Source organism: Lynx rufus, unplaced genomic scaffold (genome assembly GCF_022079265.1).
Source record: "Lynx rufus isolate CCGP_SWC_20201006 ecotype Redwood Valley unplaced genomic scaffold, mLynRuf1.p SCAF_2, whole genome shotgun sequence".
NCBI lineage: Eukaryota > Metazoa > Chordata > Mammalia > Carnivora > Felidae > Lynx > Lynx rufus.
The window spans coordinates 151551709-151572231 of NW_025814834.1; the positions used below are offsets into that span (position 1 = coordinate 151551709).

A 20523-nucleotide genomic window follows, 5' to 3' on the forward strand; every position below is an offset into this window, starting at 1 on the left:
AAGGGTTCCAGACAAATAACCAAGTATCCTATATCCCATTAGGTTATTTATTTAACCCTAGATGTGACTGCTTCCCTTAGAGATGGGGACCTGAATGGTGGATTGTTGTACACACAAGCATTGTTAGATAATTTTTATAAGGTTAAATAATAGTAGCCATTGTTGTTACTGTTATATAAAAAGCCTCTCTGATAATTCTACAATGAGATCAGAATTTTGAAATTCTAACAATACTAACAATAACCTTAATATTTACTTCCACCATTCACCTGTTAACCCTAATTCACATGGGCAAAAATGTTAATTTCTTTAACTTAATGCTTAGCTTAATAGTTATTATAGTTAACAGCCTCCCAAAAGTCACTATTAAAGCAATCTTAAAACTTTATAGCACTCATCACAAATAAAAGTATCATATTAAAATTATAAAAGGAATTTTAGTTTCAAAATAAAAAAAAAAAGTCTATGCTTCAAAATGAAACCATATACTGACCACAAAGGCAGGGGATATGGTGAGATATGTGTGCAAGAAAAGGCTCAGCATTAATAAGAAATAGCTTCTTTTCAAAGTCCTTGCTAAACTTTGCTACTGTGAATTTTCTATTGCATTAGAGTTCTCCACTGAGGGGTGAGGGACATGGTGATGGTAGGGAAATAAACCACTTCCTGTTGAAAAGCTGCTAACTTGTTATAAGCGTCTATTGTGTGGGAACATTTGTTCCTCTTCTATCCTAGAAGAAAACCAAAGAAGGGAAAAAAGACTCACTGTTGAACAAGGGAGTAAGACTAAGTAAATGACACAAAAAAACTGATATTGAATACTTGTGATTTGTACAGATAGGCACATACATGTAAAATACCTAGAATTCTTTTTTTTTTTTTTTTTTTTTTTTAGAATTTAGTAAAAATTCTAACATGGATCCAACATGTTCAAACATAGGTCAATAAGAGTGTCATGTATCAATGTTTATGATTAATCTAAAATCTGTGCATCTACAACCCACAAAAACACAATACTGTAATCCCACTTGTTCAATAAAAGCTTATTTTATGTATCCTTTAAGTATATGTGCACATCCCTATGTATGTATGTGTATATTCCTGAACACATGTGAATATACGTGTATGTTCTTGTATGACTATGTTTATACATATGGGATCAGAAAAGTATTTGTATACAAAATGTATAGGATCTAGTCCAAATTATTAAGATGGTTCCCTCTTATTTAGTTATTTTTAAACTTAATAAACAGCCATGAACCCACCAGGCAAAATAAAAGTTAGGATCTTGACAATGACTACATCCATACCCCCTCACTTCCCTCCTAACCTTCCCTCCTAACCTTCCTCCTAGAACATATGTGCGAGAGTTTCACCTGGCTATATACCTGTGAAATATGGTAGCCATTTGACCAAGGAACTGAATTATTAATTGTATTTAATTTTAATTAGTTTAAATTTAAATGTAAAAACTTGAACAGGTACAAAATATGTTTAAACACAACTTCATTGTTTTAGTGTGACAACGTATCACTTTAAATGCTGCATCACCTAGGATACTTTGCTGAAGTTCCCCTATCAGATGCATGTGTCCTCTCTAGTATTATACACAAACACACAACCAATCAAGTTGGTATCAACGGAGTGATTCAGTTCAAATGATTTTTTCCTACACACGCATGTAGCACTGTAATGTATTTGATGCAAACAGCTCAAGTTATAAGAATCTCTTTGTATGTTACATTTGGTAATTAAGTTGACATTCCTAACTACTTTAATTATAATAAATATGTTTTAGTTAAACATAGGAATGGATACAGAGCGCCTGGGCAGCTCAGTCAGTTGAGCATCCGACTTGGCTCAGGTCATGATCTCACAATTTGTGGGTTCGAGCCCATTATCAGGCTCTGTTCAGAGCCTGAAACCTGCTTCAGATTCTGTGTCTCCCTCTCTCTCTGCCCCTCCCCTGCTCACACTCCGTCTGCCTCTCTTTCAGAAATAAATAAACATTTAAAAAAAATTTTAAAAATAGGTATGGATAAATTTGAAAGTTTAAAAGGGTAGCATACTACTCATGCAGAATTGAGAGGAGATGTAGAAATTAGCATTAGAACCAGAAGAATAAAGAAAAAAGGAGGCTGGCTGAAAGTATATTGTAAATTTCACAATGAATAGCAATTGCAATTTGCTGGAGCAGAGCAAAAGGAGAAAAAGCAGACTGTTGTGTAAAAAAATGATAAAGATAATAAAATGTACAGTATTAAGAGACTGTACAGTATTAAGAGAATTTTCATTGAACATATAGATTTGGTAACTTTCTTTTCAACAACCAAAAAGGAACTAATGACATTAGCCACTTGAATTCAAAATTAAATGTCCAACAAAATGCTTTAAAGTGATTTTAAACAGAATCTGAGCTTATAAATTTGTATAGCTATATACGGCTTGGATTCTTGCACAAAAAAGAAAACAATTTTTCCATAGACATCTGGTTATATTCAGTGTTGTTAGAATATTATGAGAAAAGACTAAAAAGGTACTTCACAAAAAGTGAGAGAGTTTTCAGTCAAGCCATCCAACAATTGCCTGAAGAAGACAAAATCTTTTTAACAATATCAAAGATCAACTGGTTAAAAATGTGAAAAACACAATTACTTTTCTTTAGCTTTACAGAAATAGTGCAACATAAAAGACACTGCCCAATTGATACTTGCAGTATGCTTTGTCTCAAAAAACTTCCAAATTTTTGAAGAAATATTGTCAATTTATGGCCTGAAAAACTGAACTCATACTTTAAATATTTTTAAATCTTTTACATCTGTCAAAGAAAAATTTCAACTAGATATGAAAAAATTAAACTCTATTCTGATGGATGTTAACTAAAACAAAATCTGGATTTAATGTAATTCTAAAACAAGTGACTGAGGTTTCCCTCACCGCTTTATTCTACTGTATGATATCCATGTTCAGTTTTCTAATGCAAATTCTTAAAATGTCATAGATACCATTGTTAAATCATTCATTATATATTTGCAAATGCTATGGATCAATGCCAGATAATGGAACTGTTAAACACACACACACACACACACACACACACACACACACACACAGAACACAATGAATTTAATGATGTGTGTTCTTTGCCAATTCTTGTTGGATAAGTCCTAGAAGAATTTTACAAAGATCTACTATACTGTTAAATCCAATTCAAGATTTTATTACATCAAATGAATGCTTGCCAAATATTCAATGAAGACCAAAAAATGGCAAAGTATATATTTTTTCATTGATATCACACTACATGTGAATGAACTAAATTTGGACCTGCCTCCCCCACCCCCCAAAAAAAGGAAAAGCTGGTTTGTGACCAAGCTAAACTGGCATAAAATTTGAAATTGAAACCTTTCAGAGTATACATACAATAGAGCAATAATAATATACCATAAGTATACAATGATAATTTTGTAATTTCCTAACAAATTTTAAGAAAAATTTGAAAAAATGATATATTGACATGGATAAACTTATAGTTGTTCATAAATGTATACACCACTTTGAATTCAATGTTAATGAGATTGAACTGACAAAGTCTTAGTAAATTTATTTAACTTGGACATTTTGAAACTGATACATATTTGCTTCAAAGTCAAATCAAATCTTCTAAAAAAGAAGAACAAGTTGTGTCAATGTATATACATATAATATAAAAATAATTTTTTGGTATTTGATTCAGTTATTAGAACTTTTAAGTATGTTTGAAATTATTTGGGTATGTGATTCTACCTTTTTTAACTGTAAATCTTATGAAATCTAATACAGATCAAATACTTCCAATGAAAATTTTGCATCTAAATTGAGATATAAAGCATAAAATACAAAATGGATTTAGAAAATTGAGTACAAAAGATGTAAAATGCCTTGTTAGTAATATGTTTTTAACTTCCTGGAACATCAGTTTTCTCATCTATAAAATGGGAATAATAACATATACAGTACCTCAAAATATGGTTGTGAGGACTGACAAGTCTCACACAAAGTACTAGATATATGTAGGGACTCCATAAACAGCAGCCTTGCAAAACTAAAGCTCTGATCAGAAGCATGTGGCCAGTGAACAAGGACTGTTATCTTAGGCTTCTTTGGAAGTGACCGTTTGTGACAGTATACTCCCTAGTAACACAATTATTATTTTTCATGCCTGGAAATAAGAGCAGCACAAGCCCCAGTTTTGGTAGGTCTCAGAAACAACCATAAGATCCTATGTTTTGTGCCTTTTGGGATTCTATATAATCTAACTCTACTCTGTCCAACAGGTTAGCCACTGGCCACTTGTGGCTGTATTAATTAACTGGAACTTCTGTTTCTGGTCAAGATGGAGTAATGAGGACAAGATTTATTCTTCTGCCTAAAACAACTAGAAAAATAGGAAAATAAATGTATATGAAAGAATGGCACTCGAGACATTGGACGTATGTAATAAAGGGCACTGATGCCCAAGGAATGGAAAACAAGCAAGATAAGCTCTATCCCATCACTGCCTGAAGAGAATTTGGGCTGTGTACAGAGGAGAGTTCCTAAGATGAGAGAAGAGACAGCTTTCAGCACGAGGACCCCAGAGATCTGCAGAAACTTCTTCAAGTGCTTTGCAGAGTACTGATTATCACATACATGTGAGAAAACTAACCAAGGCTGAGGAAAGAACCACCCAACATAAAAATTTGAGAGCATGATCCTTGGCGATCATGCAGGGATGGGAATAGTGCTTGTCTCCATCTGCCAGAGAGGAAAACCTCATAATTCAAGAGCATTGGCTAGAGTACAAGATGGGCCATGCCTCAGTAAGAGGGGGAAAATACCCTTTGATTAAATGCAGCCCTTGTCCTGCCTAACAAAACTTAAAACCAAGACTTAATAGGATCAGATTGTTTGCAAGTAACTTAACTGCATCCAGGACAGAGATCAAGAATATTTATAGAGGGGCGCCTGGGTGGCTTAGCTGGTTGAGCTTCCGACTCTTTATTTCAGCTCAGGTCATGTTTCCAGGGTCATGGGATTGAGTCTCTTGTGGGGCTGAGTGTGGAGCCTGCTTGAGATTCTTTCTCTCTCCCCCTTCCTCTGCCCCTCTCCCCCACTCACACTTGCACTTTCTTCTCAAAAAAAAAAAAAAAAAAAGACAACTATTTGTAGGAATACCAAAAATATCCAGCATCCAACAAGGTAACATTCACAGTATCTGACATTCAATCAAAAATTACCAGGTATGGGAGTGCCTGGGATGGCTCAGTTGGTTAAGCTTCTGATTTCAGTTCAGATCATGATCTCACAGTTCATGAGTTCAAGCCCCACATCCAGCTCTGCAATGACAACTCAGAGCCTGCTTCAGATTTTCTGCCTCCCTCTCTCTCTCTGCCCCTCCCCGACTCTCTCTCTTTCTCAAAAGTAAATAAACATTTAAAAAAATTACCAGGTATGAAAAGAAGCAGAAAATCATAACCCATTCTCACTGAGAAATCAATCAACTGAAATGGACAGAGAAATGATAGAATTAGTAGAGACACTGAAACAGTTACTTCATATATTATGAAGTTACTATACTTCATATATTCAGAAGCTAGAGGCATCAATGAATATGTTAATTAGAGATGTCAAGGCATAAAAAAAAAGAAAAAGACCCAGTTTGAACTTCTAGAGATGGAAACTACACTGTCTGAAATGGAAAATACAATGAGTGGGATTAACAACAAGATCATACTCTTCAGAAGAAAAGATTAGTGACCTTGAAGGCAAAACAATAGAAACTATCCAAAATGAAACACAGAGAAAAAAGAATAAAAAACAAAACAAAACAAAACAACCGAGAGCATTAGTGAATTGTGGCACAGTATCAAGTGATCAAATACACCATATTTGGAATCACCAAAGGAGAAGTGAGGGGAACCAAAAAAGAATGCCTGGAAAATTTCCATACTTGATGAAAACAAAGTCCATAGAGCTGAAAAACAAAACTCCAAGCACAAGAAAAATGAACAAAACTATACCAAATCTCATACTCAAATTGCTTGAAAATCAATGATAAAGAAAAACATCTTAAAAGCAGACAAAAAGTGGCACATTATATATAGAAAGCCAAAGACAAGAAAAAGACTAAATGTTTTCCCTTAAGGAAACAAAACTAGTTTGTCCAATCTCACCACTTCTATGCAACTTTTCACTGAAGAGCCTACTCAGTGCAATAAGGGCAGTAAGAGAAAATATATTCACATCTGGAAGGAAAAAGTAAAACTGTCTTTACTTACAAGACATAATTGTCTATGTCAAATATCTAATTGGATCTACCCAAAAGCTACTAGTAGTAATAAATGAGTTTATCAAGGTTGTAGAATATAAGGTCAATAAAAAAAATCAATTATATTTCTATATACTATCAACAATTGGATATTAAAATTTAAAAAGCAATACCATTTATAATAGCCTGAAATTATAAATTACGTAGGGATATATCTGACAAAAGATGTACAAGACCTAGAGATGGAAAATTACAAAACCCCACTTAGAGAAATTACATTAGACCTAAGTAAATGTACAAAAATACTGCATCAATGGGTTGGAAGACACAATATTGTTAAGAGATCAATCTCTCTAAGTTGATCTATAATTCAATGCAATGCCATCAAAGCACCAGCAGGCATTTTTTTTGGTTTTGATTTTTGTAGAAATTAACAAACTGATTCTAAAAATCATTTGGAAATGCAAAGAACCTAGGAGAGACCAAACAAGTCTGAAAAAGAACAAAGTCAAATAGATAACACTACTTGATTTCAAGATTTGTTACAAAGCTATAGTTACCAAAACTGTGTTATATTGGCATAAATATATACAAAATTATGAATGGAATAAAATAGTCCAGGAATACATTCACACACATGTAATCAATTATTTTTCAACAAAGTTGCAAGAACAATTCAACAAATGGAGCTAGAACAATTGGATATTCATAGGCAAAAAACCCTACCATCCCCCCCACCACCAGAAACAATTTAATCCTTATCTCACACCATACACAGAAATTAACCCCCAAATCACAGTCCCAAATATAAGAAAATGTAAGAGAAAATCCTTGTGACCTTAGGTTAGACAAATACTTCATAGACACGACACTAAAAGCACTATTCATGAAATAATAAATGGATAAACTGGAGTTCACTGTTATTAAAAACTCCTACAGTTTGAAAGACGCTGTAGAGAGAATAAAAAGACAAGTCTCATAGCACTAGAAAATATTTTCAAATTACGTATATAAGGTACTTGCACCCAGAATATTACAAAAACTGTCTATAAAATAATACATAAACACTAGCCTAATAAAAAGATGGGCAAAATATTTGAACAATATTTTACTTATGAAAGAGGTATGGATGGCATACCAATAAGATGCTCACCATCTTTGGTCATCAGGGAAATAAAAATGAAAACCACACCTAATGTAATACCTAATATGAAAAAGACTGATCACACCAAGTTCATGAGGATATAGAACAACCAGAACACTTACATACCATTGGTGGAATGTAAAAGGACCACCAGTTTAGAAAACAGTTTCCTAAAAAGTTAAACATATACCTGCTATATAGCCCAGCCATTCCATTCTTAAATATATATCCAAGAGAAATGAAAGCATATGTCCACACGCAGACCTGTACACAAATGGTCAAAGCAGCTTTATTTGTAATACCAAAAAAAATGGAAACAACTCAAATGTCTATCAGCAAGTGGATGGATAAACAGTGAACAATCTGTTGTATATCCATACAATGAAATACTACTCAGTCATAATAAATAATGAAATACTGATAGACACTATAACATGGGCGAATCCCAAATTAATTATCCTGGGTGAAAGTAACCAGACTGCCATACTCTCCCCACCCCCCCAAAAAAGTACACTCTGAATAGTTTCATTTATATAAAATTGTAGAAAAATTAAATTAATCTATAGTGACACATAGCCTATCCGTGGTCACCCAGGGATATGGCAGCAGAGAAGAACAGGAGGAAGAGATTATAAAGAGTTATGAGGAAACTTGGGGGTTATCTTAATTGTGGTAATGGTTTCACAAATGTATACAAATGTCAAAACTTACAAACTTTATATTTTAAACACATGGAGTTTATTATGTGCCAATTATATTTCCATAAAGCTGTTAACTTTTAAAATTAATTAAAAGTTCAGTTAGTCAGTTACACTAGTAACTAGTAACATTTCAAATTTTTAAACAGCCACATGTGGCCAGCGGCTACCATTTTGGACGCAAAATGTACAACATTTCCAGTCCTATTGGACAGGACTGCTCATACAAAAAAAAAAAAAGTGCATCTGTTTCTTTCATTTCTCCTACATTTATCTACCTTAAACTTCAAGACTGGGATAAGCATGCCAGCATGGCACTGATACATAAATTACCTGGGAATTTTAAAAGCAGATTTTATTAAGTTTATTTTAATGTAACTTTGCTGTGAAGCAAAATATACCTTCTATTCACAAATAGATAGCATACTCCTTCCTCATATAGATACCATAACTTCTGTGGATTATATTTAATTAGTTTCCTCCAAAGTTCAACTTCAGGGCAATTTTAAACTAAATGACAAGGAAGATAAAACAGATAACACTCTCTTGGAACTTACTTTCTCCTTGTAGCCAAAGTGGTTATAACTTCACAATAACACCTAAATAGGAATATACATATTTTTCATATACTTACAGCAATCTTATGAGTTACCCTGAAATATGTAGCATGTTTTAGAATATGCTACATAATGCAACGGAATTTTCCTTTTTAAAACAATCAAGCATATAACTCACAACAAATATAAAGTTTCAAATGTGAGAACGGACATGAAAACAGAACACTATGTTATGTGCTGAAATGTTTCACATTCGAGGATCAGTTTATAAAATTAGTTAGGGCAGAGTTGTTCAACTTAGTATTCTAACTAAAGCTTTTTCTTTTCTTTTTTTTTTTTTTTTTTTTTTTTTTTACTACAGGTCTCAGTTTTGACAGAGGTGATTTTACTTAAAAAGACTCAAATTCTCTGTTGTGCACCCCCACCCTACAAGCCTATGGACTTGGAAGACAGAGTCTGTTTGCTCGGTGTTTTGTTTCAATATACAGAATGCGGGGCTGAGATCCTCCACCGTCCCTGTTCCAAAGCCTGATACACTAACCCTTTATGCACGGTTTGATGCCTGAGTCATCTCTGTCTTAGAAATGGAATAAAGAAAAAGGCAACTGGGGCTGGGGCGAGAAGGGAGTGTGGTGGCCAGTATAGACCAAGCAAAACAACCCCCAGACAGTGTAATGTAGTAGATAAGCAAGAAGTATAAAAATAGAAACCAAGTCCCTCTGTTGTTTGCAGAAGCAGAACTCACAAGCCAGTTTCACTTACTTTTTTACACCGACAGAGCCATTTTCCTTGTTTTCCATGTCAACAGATAGCATGGGAAGGCTGCAGGGTTCCTTTACTTCAGCAACTAATCAATAAGGGAGAAAAGCTTGTGTTTAATTCTTAGAAAGTGAGAGAAGAATATATATTCTGAAACGGAAATATAATGGTCCCTTTTTCCAGCTTCACACCAGTTCACGTATGTTTGTTTAAACCTCCGGTTCCCTCAGCGATTGGAGAGATGTGATTAAACCTAAAGCACTGGAGGAGACGGACTGGGGTGCTTTCATCTGTACTGGCACTCCCTGCCTTGACAATAAGCATTTGCAAATGAAATTGAATCCTCGTTCAAAACAAGTGCTGTGTGAACTGGCACAGCTTCCCCTGGGTGCCAAGCTCTCACTTAAGACACTGCAACTCATAAATGAGTCAAAGTCGAGAAAAACAATCCCCCTTTTCCTGCCCCTTCAGACCACGGGCTGTGATTTCTTTCTTTTCTTCTTCTTTTTTTAATTGCATTTTTTGTCCACTCACAAACCTTCTATTTTTTCATTGCAATGCAAAAGAACACTTAAAGCTTTTGTCAGCAAGTATTCCCCTACCTCACATATTCTCAACGAAAGCCTCAAAACCTGTCTGTGAGATGGCCATGCTGTGGTAAAGCTGGAAGCTTACAAAAATGTCAGATAGCCCTTAGCACAGAAAGGTGGTGCTGGTGTGTGTGTGTGTGTGTGTGTGTGTGTGTGTGTGTGTGTAAGAGAGGGGAGGCAGCTCATTAGATTTATGTAAAAATCACCAAAACATCCAAGGAAATATAGTAGCATCCATCACTTTGTCTTTTTGTTTAGTAGGATGAGGACTGTGAAAAAATAAAAACCCTCCACAATTAATATGCAATTAGCAAGATGAAAAAGCTATGAACAAAACTGCTTTAAAAAACTAGTTCTGAAACGTGCTTGTTCTACAGCTGAAGCCATAAATTAAATACATTTCCTCTCAAATTACTTTATACTTCGGCACTCCTTCTCTAGGGATTACTCTGACATGACAAGTGCATCATTTAGTATATTCACAAGATTTTATCACTGTTAGAGAAGTAGATGATTAACAAATAATACTGTTAAGTGTGGGATAATCTTTCTCCTGACACACACACACACACACACACACACACACACACACACAAACTTCCAGTTGCTAAACCACTTAGATCATTCATAGAGAAAGCCAACATTTAATATACATATAGATATTAACATACATTCACACACCGTTACAGAGTAGACAGAAGATAGTGCTGCTGCTCCATGCCAAAAGAATGATTTCACTTCAGTTGGAAACTGTTACACATTCACCATTTTCTAAGCATCTCAGAAAAAAAAACCAAAACAAAACACTCACAATGATACTCTGTAACACCATACCACATTGTCTTATTATTATTATTATTATTATTATTATTATTTTCTTTTTTGTGGAAGAGTAAAAAGAAAACCTACCTAGAAGCAACTAAAACATGTCATTTTTTATAGGCTTATCAAGAACAGCCAAAGAAACCCCAATGTTTTCTTTCACAAAGTAGGCTGGCAAAGGAATTCAATAAGGAGGTACAATTTGACACAGTGAAATAAAACCAGGCTGGCTCTCAGCCAACATGACGTTAGGAATCACACACAAGCTGCACCAACTGCCTTCTGGTTCATGGCTGACTTTTTAAAGCTACAGTGTGCCTGTTCACTTTTGCTAACTACCTTCGGCACAATTAGTACAAGTGAATGAATCAGGAGTCCAAAAACTGCAGAATTCTCCCTGCACCTGTCTTGTAAAGAAAAACAAGCTGTATCAATAGCCGCTTATCTCCCCCCTCCCCTTCATTGTTGCTGCATGGTATGTCTTTGCTGTTGTTCTGAGCACAGATGTCATGTTTCGAAAACTATTTTTCTCCCCTGTGGGAGGGAAAAAAAAAACACAAGAGAAAATAAGGAAAAAAACCAAACCCTAGTGTTTAGGGGCTATACCCAGTGAATACTCAGAAGCTGCAGCCCTGTGTTACTCTTTCTTCCTTACAGAGACTCATGGACAAAGTTCCCAGGGCTGGCTTTTAAGTAATCTCTTTGTGAGAATAAGGAAAGTACTGCCCAGCATAAAATCCTTGGCTTCATTATGCCGGAAGAAACATATTTCAGGGGATGCAAAGTGGATGGCCAGATCTCCTGAGAACACCTACATTCTTTTATTTTGGCATTCAACCTGCCAGATGAAGTCAGCAAAAATTCAAAATGAAACAAACCTCATTCTATAAAACAATTAGTTCTGGGAGATTTAATCTTAATTGTTTATCCCAGTTGTACAAAAAGCATAATTCAACAAAGTTAACTAACACTGTCTATGAGCACCGGGTACTAGATTAGTTACATGTGAAAAAGAAGATATTTTATGCCAACCCCCAAATTCATAGAATCTCCCACCATCCAGGAAATGGGAAGGTGGTGTGGAGAGACTAGGCTTGATCTTTTAAGATACCGTGGTCAATCTCCATTTCCTTGCATGGCTGGGAACCACTACTGAAGGAAAACATTCCCATTCCACAAACATGCTGTAGATACACAGGAAGCATGCATAGCTGTCATCGAAACAAACACCAACAAATATTTGGACACTTTCAGGTCAAGATGTCAACTAAACCACTCAAGATAGAGAAAAGAATATAGGTTCCCAAGAAGGATCCTAGAAAAAGGCATCTGTTGCTGTATGACTGTAAAATTCAGGCAAAATTGAGGAGAAAGCAGAAGGTCTCCTTTTTCTTTGGTAATTTTTAAGGGCCCTAGATCAGCAACTATAATCTAAATTTGCAACCTGAATTTCAGAGTCAAAAATTTGCTCTCTTACTTATTCCAAGAATGATATTAGAAATGTACTTCTTGAAAGATCGTCACTGAGAAAGATTTCAAGTGTTCTCTCTGCCCATCTTTACCATTACTCCCTGGAAAAAGCAAACAATAATTTAGGGACAAATTCTAAGTGTTTATTTATTTTTGAGCACCATTTTTTGAGTCTGGTCAAACAGGGGAGTCTTATCACCACTGATCAAAATGATGAACTCTTCTGGATATAGAGAGCCCTTTCACCAACAGATTTCATAATGCTTTGGGACTTGATCTGAAATTCCTGAAACGTGCTCCAGGCAAATTCAAATGAAAGAGTGCTGGGCTGTGAGTCCTGGGGGCAAGGTGTCTCATAGCACTCTCATGCAGTTGCTCAGAACAAAATCAGTCCAGCTCAGCACTCTTGAAAGGAGAGGCAAAGAAAATGTAGTTAACACAGAACTTTTCCTTAGACACCCTCACAGGAGGAAGGATTCTGTGAAGTTTCTCCAAGATTTTCTTCCTATACATAGAGGACATCCCCTTCTGTCTCCCCTGCTGTGATCAAAAGTTTTCCTGTAGGACAAAGGTAAGGGTTTCAGAAGGTGATGTAGGAAATCAATTCCATTTTATGAAAAAAAGAAAAAGAAAAAGCCACGAAAGCATTCTAAATTTTAACCACAGCAGGTTTCACTTATCAGCTAGTTTCTAACTTAGGAATAAATTGACATTTGCGGGTGTAAGTATATACACTAGTTCTCACCCACTTCCTCCTCACTCTCTCCAACTAACTGATTTAACCCTCTTCTCTGCTAATAAAAATGATGTGTATGTATGTAGTGTATGTAGCCTACAGCCTAAATGAAGTGTGTGTGTGTATGTAATGTATGTGTGTGATGAATGTGTATGCTGTGTGTAAGGTGTACGGCGTGTGTGTGGCGTGTGTAGCGTGCGTGGTTTTTGTGCGCGCGCGTGTGTAGGGTGTACGTGTAGGGTGATAGAGATGCAAACAAGAGCTTCTGATCCAGGACATTATGGGATGTGCTTGCTAGAATCACTTGGGAGATCCTCATGTTGGGATTCTGAAGCAGAACTGTTGGGCACACTTGGGCATGGGCTTAGGAGAGAGGATGGGTCAGGAAGTGTGGGGGAACGGGTGCCTCCGATGGGGCTTCTTTTATTGCGCAGCACTCCTTCCTTCCCTCCACCCCGAGGACCAGAGCTGTCCCAAAGGAACCACTCGCCCCTGGCCTCCCGTCAGGGAATCGGCCAGCACAGTGTCCAGCCCGCATCGCAGAGTGCAGACCTGGGTCCACGTGGCTGCAGAAGAAATCTCGAGAAGTCGCCGGAGGGCAGGGCCGAGCTCACCGCCTCCCTAAGGGCGTCCCAGGGGAGAAGGGGGAGCGACCTGGAGAGCGAGCGGTGGGGGGCAAGACTGAGGGCAGGAGAGGGGACGCCAGGAAGCCCCTCGGACGAACGGCGCCGTCCGATAGACAAACGACTCGCTGGTGGCACCGACGACAAGAGGGGAAAAGTTTCTAAGACTTTCAAGAAGAAACTGTTTGTCTTTGAGTTTGGGGGCTCCCCAGGGAGCCCGTCTGTGGGAAGGGAGCGTGGGGGTGTGGCGCTCGCTGGGCGCCCAGCCGAGCCGTGCCACCACCGGGTCCCGTCCTGAGAGCTTTGCCCCGCAGCCACGGCGAGCCGCAGCTCTCCGCCGGAGCCCGGCACGCTTCTCTGTCCCCAGTTCCACTCCGGGGTGACAGATTCCACGCTCATGGGTGCAACAAGCTGCAGGAGCACCGGACACACAGCAGAGACGAGGGAGGGCAGGGCGGTGTTTATTGTGGTTTTCTTCGTTTCCTTCCATCCTGGAGAGGGGAGAGGGTGGCCGCGTTCCCAGTGCCCTCGCAGCACGAGCGGATCACTTACCTCCCCGCACGGCCGGCGGCGGGAGGCTTTCCCCCGCGCAGAGCTCGGCGGCCGCCACGCGCCCAGCCCCGGTGCAGCCGGCCGGCCGAGCGCGCGGGGCACGCCGGGACTTGTAGTCCTCCGCGGGCGGGCGGGAGAGCGGGCGGGGCGGGGGTCCGAGGGCTGGGGCCACCAGGAAGCGGAGAGGTCAGGAAGGGAGGGGACTAGGCGGGGGCCCTGCGAAAGCCTGGGAGGACGTTTGCTAGAACGTAAAAACCGCCAGGGAGCTGGCGGGGAGGGGAACATTCCTAGAGAGAGTTTTAAATTGGGGGTTTTCAGGCTAATACCATTACCGCCCTGTCTTACTCGCTCACGTCCCAGTGAAGTTTTAGGCTGGGTTTGGGCAGTAATGACAAGTAGACATCTCCCCGGCCAAATTCATATTATTTGGGGCCTTACGCTTCCTTCGCCCCGAACACAAACGTGGAGTTCTCTGCTTGGAGCACCTGTACTGTCACTCACAGAATAACTCAGGGCATGCAAAGGTAGGGTGAATAAATTGCACTTTACATTTGCAGAGCACTCTGCAGTTTACAGAGCCCCTCTCCCTTGGTTCTTTATGTTGGAATCATAAAACAACACTGAGTTAGGCAGAGAAAACTTAAGATGTGGGGAGTCTTTTGTATCCGCTCTATTCATTTCCTCTTCTAACCCTGCTCTTAGCAGCTGGGAAGAGAGTGGGGAGAAGGAAGGCTGCTGGCAGATGTGGTGGGCGCAGTGAAAGACGGGCCTGCTGTGAGGGACTTTCCTGAAATAGCTGGTAAATAAATCCTCACTAAATAAGGAGATAAGTAAGACCAAAGGAACTTATGGATTGGAAGAATGGACTGGGAAAGAAAAGGCAGGTGGGATAGAGATAGAGACAGAAGGGAAGACTGTGATAGAGGCTAGAGGTCATATGGAAACATGGTAGTTGAATATTGGATAGGGTAGGAAGGAAATGACAGGATAAATATACAGACTGAATAGAAGGTTGTGGTTAGACTATAGGTCTAATGAAATGAAAAAGTTGTATAAAAAAAAAAAAAGCAAAACAATGGGATTTTAGAAACCAGATAGATCTGGCATCCTGGTGTCACTTCAGGGCTAGCTCTGTGAACTTGGGTAAGTTATTTAACATCCCAAACCCCTTTTTTCTCATCTTTAAAATGTAAGTAATAATAACTCCTACTTTATGATGTGGTTGTGCAGATTAAAAGAGATGGGAAGCATTTAGTATAATGCCTGGTATATAATAGGACCTTTAATAACGTGCTTATTAATAAAGTGCTTATTATATGCCAGGCACTATACTAAGTATAAATAATACTATTATAAATACTAATCATACTATTATTACTTCCTTTTGTGGAAATACCAGAAGAAATTGGAGTAGAAGTACCAATTAGGAGGCTGTGACCATATTCTAAGTTACAGGTAATGATAGCTTGAACTACAGTAATAGAAAGGAAGCGGATATGAGACACTTCCAAGGCAAACTAGACAGAGCAGTGCAATCAATTGGACGTGGGTGTGAGGGGCGGGGAAGAAAGATGGTTGTCATTTCTAGACTGAGTAGGTAAATAATGTTGTCATTCACATGAATAGGTACAACTGGTGGAAAAACAGGTTTTCGAGGAAGATGACTAGTTTGATTTTGGACATGTATAACTTGAGGCTTTCTGTGTATGAGTGACAGAATGTCAGTTGGGAGTGTGGACTTGGATATCCTGTGTAGAAACGGAACTTTGAGAGTGGATGACTTAGAAGAAGGAGTTGAAGATCATCTGGAGTGGGAAAAGGAAGGGCAGCCGAGGTGGGCAAGGGGAAGTGAGGAGTCAGACAGTGACACCTGGCAGAAGCTGTGGAAGGAGACTAGAGGAAGCTGCAGGAGTACAGTGACACATAAGCCAAGAAAGGAAAGAGAAGTGAAGAGTTGTTCATTAACAGGTCAAACACTGTAGAGAGGTAGCCAGTGACTGGGCCACTGGAATTACAGATCTAGTCTGTTGGGATGGATCTGCCCCCAGGAGCTGTTTTGGAAATTTACCAGAGTGATTTTGCTTGTCTCCTGATTGGGGAGGGAGAACGACTGGAATGTAGTCAATGGAGCCAAAGCTGCTAGATATCATGCAGTACCCAGGCTAGTACAGCACAGCAAAGAATTGTCCTGCATTCTGCGTTGCTTGACTGTTCTCCCGTTCATTTGTGTAGATGAAAAAGCTATTTATATTTACCTGAGCCTAGAATCTATTTTATATATAAACATACAGTGTTTTTCACACAGTTTTAAGATATATTGAGTTTTCCTGGAATGCAGTACGTAGAATGGCAATACAGTTTTTGGAATTTGAATCACCAATACGATTCATTTAATGGCTGTCCATTTCATGGTGATTCTACAGATGAATGCAAGCATCTGATTACTTCCTTGTGCCTTTTAGTTTAGGGATGCCTGAGTAGCTCCATAATGAATCACACATTTACTTTTTCCTTTATGTTTCAGTTAAGGGATCACTTTGACTTTTTTAAAAAATTACAAGCTTGCAAGCGTAGGTAGTTTACAACCTTGCTTTCACAATGTTAAAGAGCAGATTGCCCCGTATTTGTTATTAAAAAGGGTGTTAGGTTTGATAAGGCCAAGAATCATTTATTCGGTCCATCAACAAATGTCTTTTGAATGCCTACTGTGTGCTAGGCACCTTTCTAGATGCTTGATCTACATAAATAAGTGAAACAGAAAAAGTTCACTGCCCTTAGGGAGCTCACGTTCTAATGTGAGCGTGGGTGAGGCAGACAATAAATAATAAACATAAACTATGTTAGTAAATTCTATGGTATGTTAGAAAGTGTTTTGGGGGCACCTGGGTGGCTCAGTTGGTTCAGTGTCCAACTTCAGCTCAGGTCATGATCTCACAGTTCATGGGTTCAAGCTCTGTGCTGACAGCTGGAGTCTGCTTCAGATTTCTGTGTCTCTTTCTCTCTCTGCCCCTCCCCAACTCATGTTCTGTCTCTGTCTCTCAAAAAAAATGAATAAACGTTAAAAAAATTAAAAACGTTTTTTTTTAAATTTTTTTTAACGTTTATTTATTTTTGAGACAGAGAGAGACAGAGCTTGAATGGGTGAGAGTCAGAGAGAGAGGGAGACACAGAATCCGAAACAGGCTCCGGGCTCCGAGCTGTCAGCACAGAGCCCGATGCGAGGCTTGAACCCACGGACTGCGAGATCATGACCTGAGCCGAAGTCGGACGCTTAACGAACTGAGCCACCCAGGTGCCCCAAAAATGTTTTGAAAAAATAAAGCAGGATAAAGGAGATTGGGAATACAGGAGAGTGTGGGTTGAAACGTTAAATATAGTGATCAGGATAAATTGTATTGAGAGGATGACATTCAAGAAACGATCTGGAATTGGTAAGGGAATGACCTGGTGGATTTCTGAGAGAAGAACATTCCAGGGAGACAGAACAGTTAGGCATAGGTCAGAAGGTGGCTGTCTGGCTGGAGTTTTTAAGAAACAGTAAGGATGCCATTGTGGCTGGATTGGAGAGAGCCAGGGTGAGTAGGAGGAGAACTAAAGGTAACCAAGTGGTTGGGACAGGTGATGTAGGGCTTATAGGGCATTGTGGGGACTTTGGCTTTCATGCTGAATGAAATGGGCAGCTGCTCAAGAGTTTAGAACAGAGGAGTGACATAATCAGGCATATTTTTAAAGGATTATCCTGGCTTCTCTATCTAGAATAGATAGAGCAATGGTAGAGGCTGAAGAGACAAAGAGATATTGTAATAATCCAGGCAAGAAGTAATGGTGGCTTGACCAGAGTCATAGCAATGAAAACTGATATGGGAGAAGAATCATGAATTCCAGAAGGCTCAGTGGTGGAGTTTCAGGGGTAGGGGAGGGCTGGAAGATGGAGACAGATTATGGGATGTTGGAACCTTATGGGAAGGAGACTTTGGGAGAAGTCTCCTAACATTTCTTTTATTTATTTATTTTTTTATTTCTTGAAGTTTTGCTTTACATGTTTAAATACTATATTATTTTATATATGAAGATTCATACTAGCGATAACTTCATTGTGAGTTGTATATCCCTTGCCATTATAAGAGCACCTGGGTGTCTCAGTTGGTTAAGTGCCTGACTCTTGATTTTGGCTCAGGTCAGGGTGTCAGGGTTCCTGGTATTGAGCCCTGCTTAGGATTCTCTCTTTCTCTTCTCTGTCTGACCCTCCCCCACTCAATCTTTCCCTCTCTCTTAAAAAAAAAAAAAAAAAAAAAAAGAAGCATCTGACCTATTACCCTTTGCCATTATAGTGTCTGTCTTTGTCCCATGGAATAATTTTTAAAAAATAGTTTATTCTACTTGAAATTATTTTAATTAGATATGTTTAACCTTATCTGTTATGTGTTACATTTTGAATGCTTATTGTTTCTTTGTTTTCTTTTTTGCTTTATAATCTGTTTTCTTTGTTTTTTTCTGTTTTTATTTTTACCTTCCTCTAGGTATTAGTTATCTTTTGCTGTGTAACAAATTACCCCCAACCCTAGCAGCTTAAAGCAGCACGTGTTTACCTTGTACTTTCTGTGGGTCACGAATCTTGGCATGGCTTAGCTGAGTCCTCTGCTTCAGAATTTTTACTGTTCAGTTTTCGCAGGTGTTGTACCACTTTCAAGCTTAACCACATGGCTGTTGACAGGATTTAGTTCCTCATGGGCCCTAGAGAGCCTCAGTTTCCTGTCACGTGGGCCTCTCCACAGGACAGCTCGTGACATGGCAGCTGGCTGAGTCAAAGCAAGCCATGGGAGGAAAGGCAGAGAAAGAGTGTAAGCAAGACAGAAATCAGTCTTTTTATTTTATTTTATTTTATATTTATTTTGTTTAGTTTCTTTATTTTGAGAGAGACAGACACAGTGTGTGGGGGGGGAGGGACACAGAGAGAGAGAGAGAGAGAGAGAGAGAGAGAGAGAGAATCCCAAGCAGGCTCCAAGATACCAGCTACGGAGCCCGGATATGAGGCTCGAACTCACACACTGTGAGATCATGACCTGAGCCAAAACCAAGAGTCCAACACTCAACCGACTGAGCCACGCAGGCGACCCAGATATCACAGTCTTTAATAGCTTAATTCCAGAAGTGAAATCCTTCACTTTGCCACATTCTCTTTGTTAGAGATGAGTCATTATGTCTAGCCTACACATGAGGGCATGATACCAGGAGTTGGGGATCATTGGGAGCCCCTTTAGAAGGCCACCTGCTATACTCTAGCAATTTAGAAGTTGTAAAGTATATTAAATAATATATTTATATTTATGTTTCTCAATTTACCTTAGAAATGAATTGATGATGAAAGATGATGAAATTAATCTACTTAGACTATTTTTCTTCTCTCCCCACCTTTCTGTTTGGAGAGCAAATATTGATTATTGTCCCTGTCTATTATCATTAAAATATTATTCTTTATATTATATAATTTTTCTTTAAGCATTATAGCAATTATTTTTCATTTTATGACTTAGAATTTTAGTTACCTAAATATAGTTTTAGGGACGAAGAGGTTTAAAGCTCATCACTAAACCTTTTCGGTAGATGTCTTTCTCATTCATGTCTTTCTCATTCATGAACTTCTTATTGTTACTCATCTGTTCACTGTCTTGATTTTTTCCTGAGAGATTTTCCAGAAGCTCATAAATGTTATGTTTCTTGAATTCTCATGTATTTGAGAATTTCTTTTTCTTACCATTACATATGAAAGGTGGTTAGAAATTTTCCACCAGGTATACAAATTTTTTCCCCTTTAATATTCATTAACCACAGTTCCATTTTCTTCTAGCATCTAATATTGTCTGATTTCTTTGTTTTTGAGGATGACTTTTTCCTTCTGCTTAGATGACTATAGGATTTTTTTTTTTACAGTCCTTGAAGTTTCAGATAAAAGCTTTTATTAAATTTTCTTGGAATGCGGTGAGCCCTTTCAAAATGTAATTTTAAGATCTGCTTTATTTCAGAAAATTCTTCTATTATGTAAATTTTTTTGGTTCCATGTATTCATTCACATCTTCAAAGATAGCAGGCATTCATGTGCCGGTTCTCTATTGTTTGTTTTCTGCCTCTTCCAGCTCCTCCCTCGTCACTTTCATTCTGTGTCATTTTCCACTAAATTCTATGTGATTTTTTTCAATAGCGTGCCCTCCATATCCGATTTTCTTTAGTTTAAATTCTACTCCTGATGCTCTTAGTGTGATTTTCAGGGATTTAGTTTCTTCTC

General features: G+C 38.3%; 1 protein-coding gene across 1 annotated transcript in view; it reads right to left on the reverse strand.

The window, feature by feature from the left end:
* Nucleotides 1–19897, reverse strand: part of SAMD13 (sterile alpha motif domain containing 13) — a 45393-nt gene extending 25496 nt beyond the window's left edge. The window contains exons 1-3 of the mRNA XM_047082339.1: nucleotides 19834–19897; nucleotides 14241–14402; nucleotides 9451–9535 (exon numbers count right to left, since the gene is read on the reverse strand). Coding sequence (XP_046938295.1) covers nucleotides 9451–9535; nucleotides 14241–14402; nucleotides 19834–19897 — 311 coding nt within the window. The remainder of the gene's footprint in view (nucleotides 1–9450; nucleotides 9536–14240; nucleotides 14403–19833) is intronic.
* Between the last annotated feature and the right edge of the window lie 626 nt (nucleotides 19898–20523).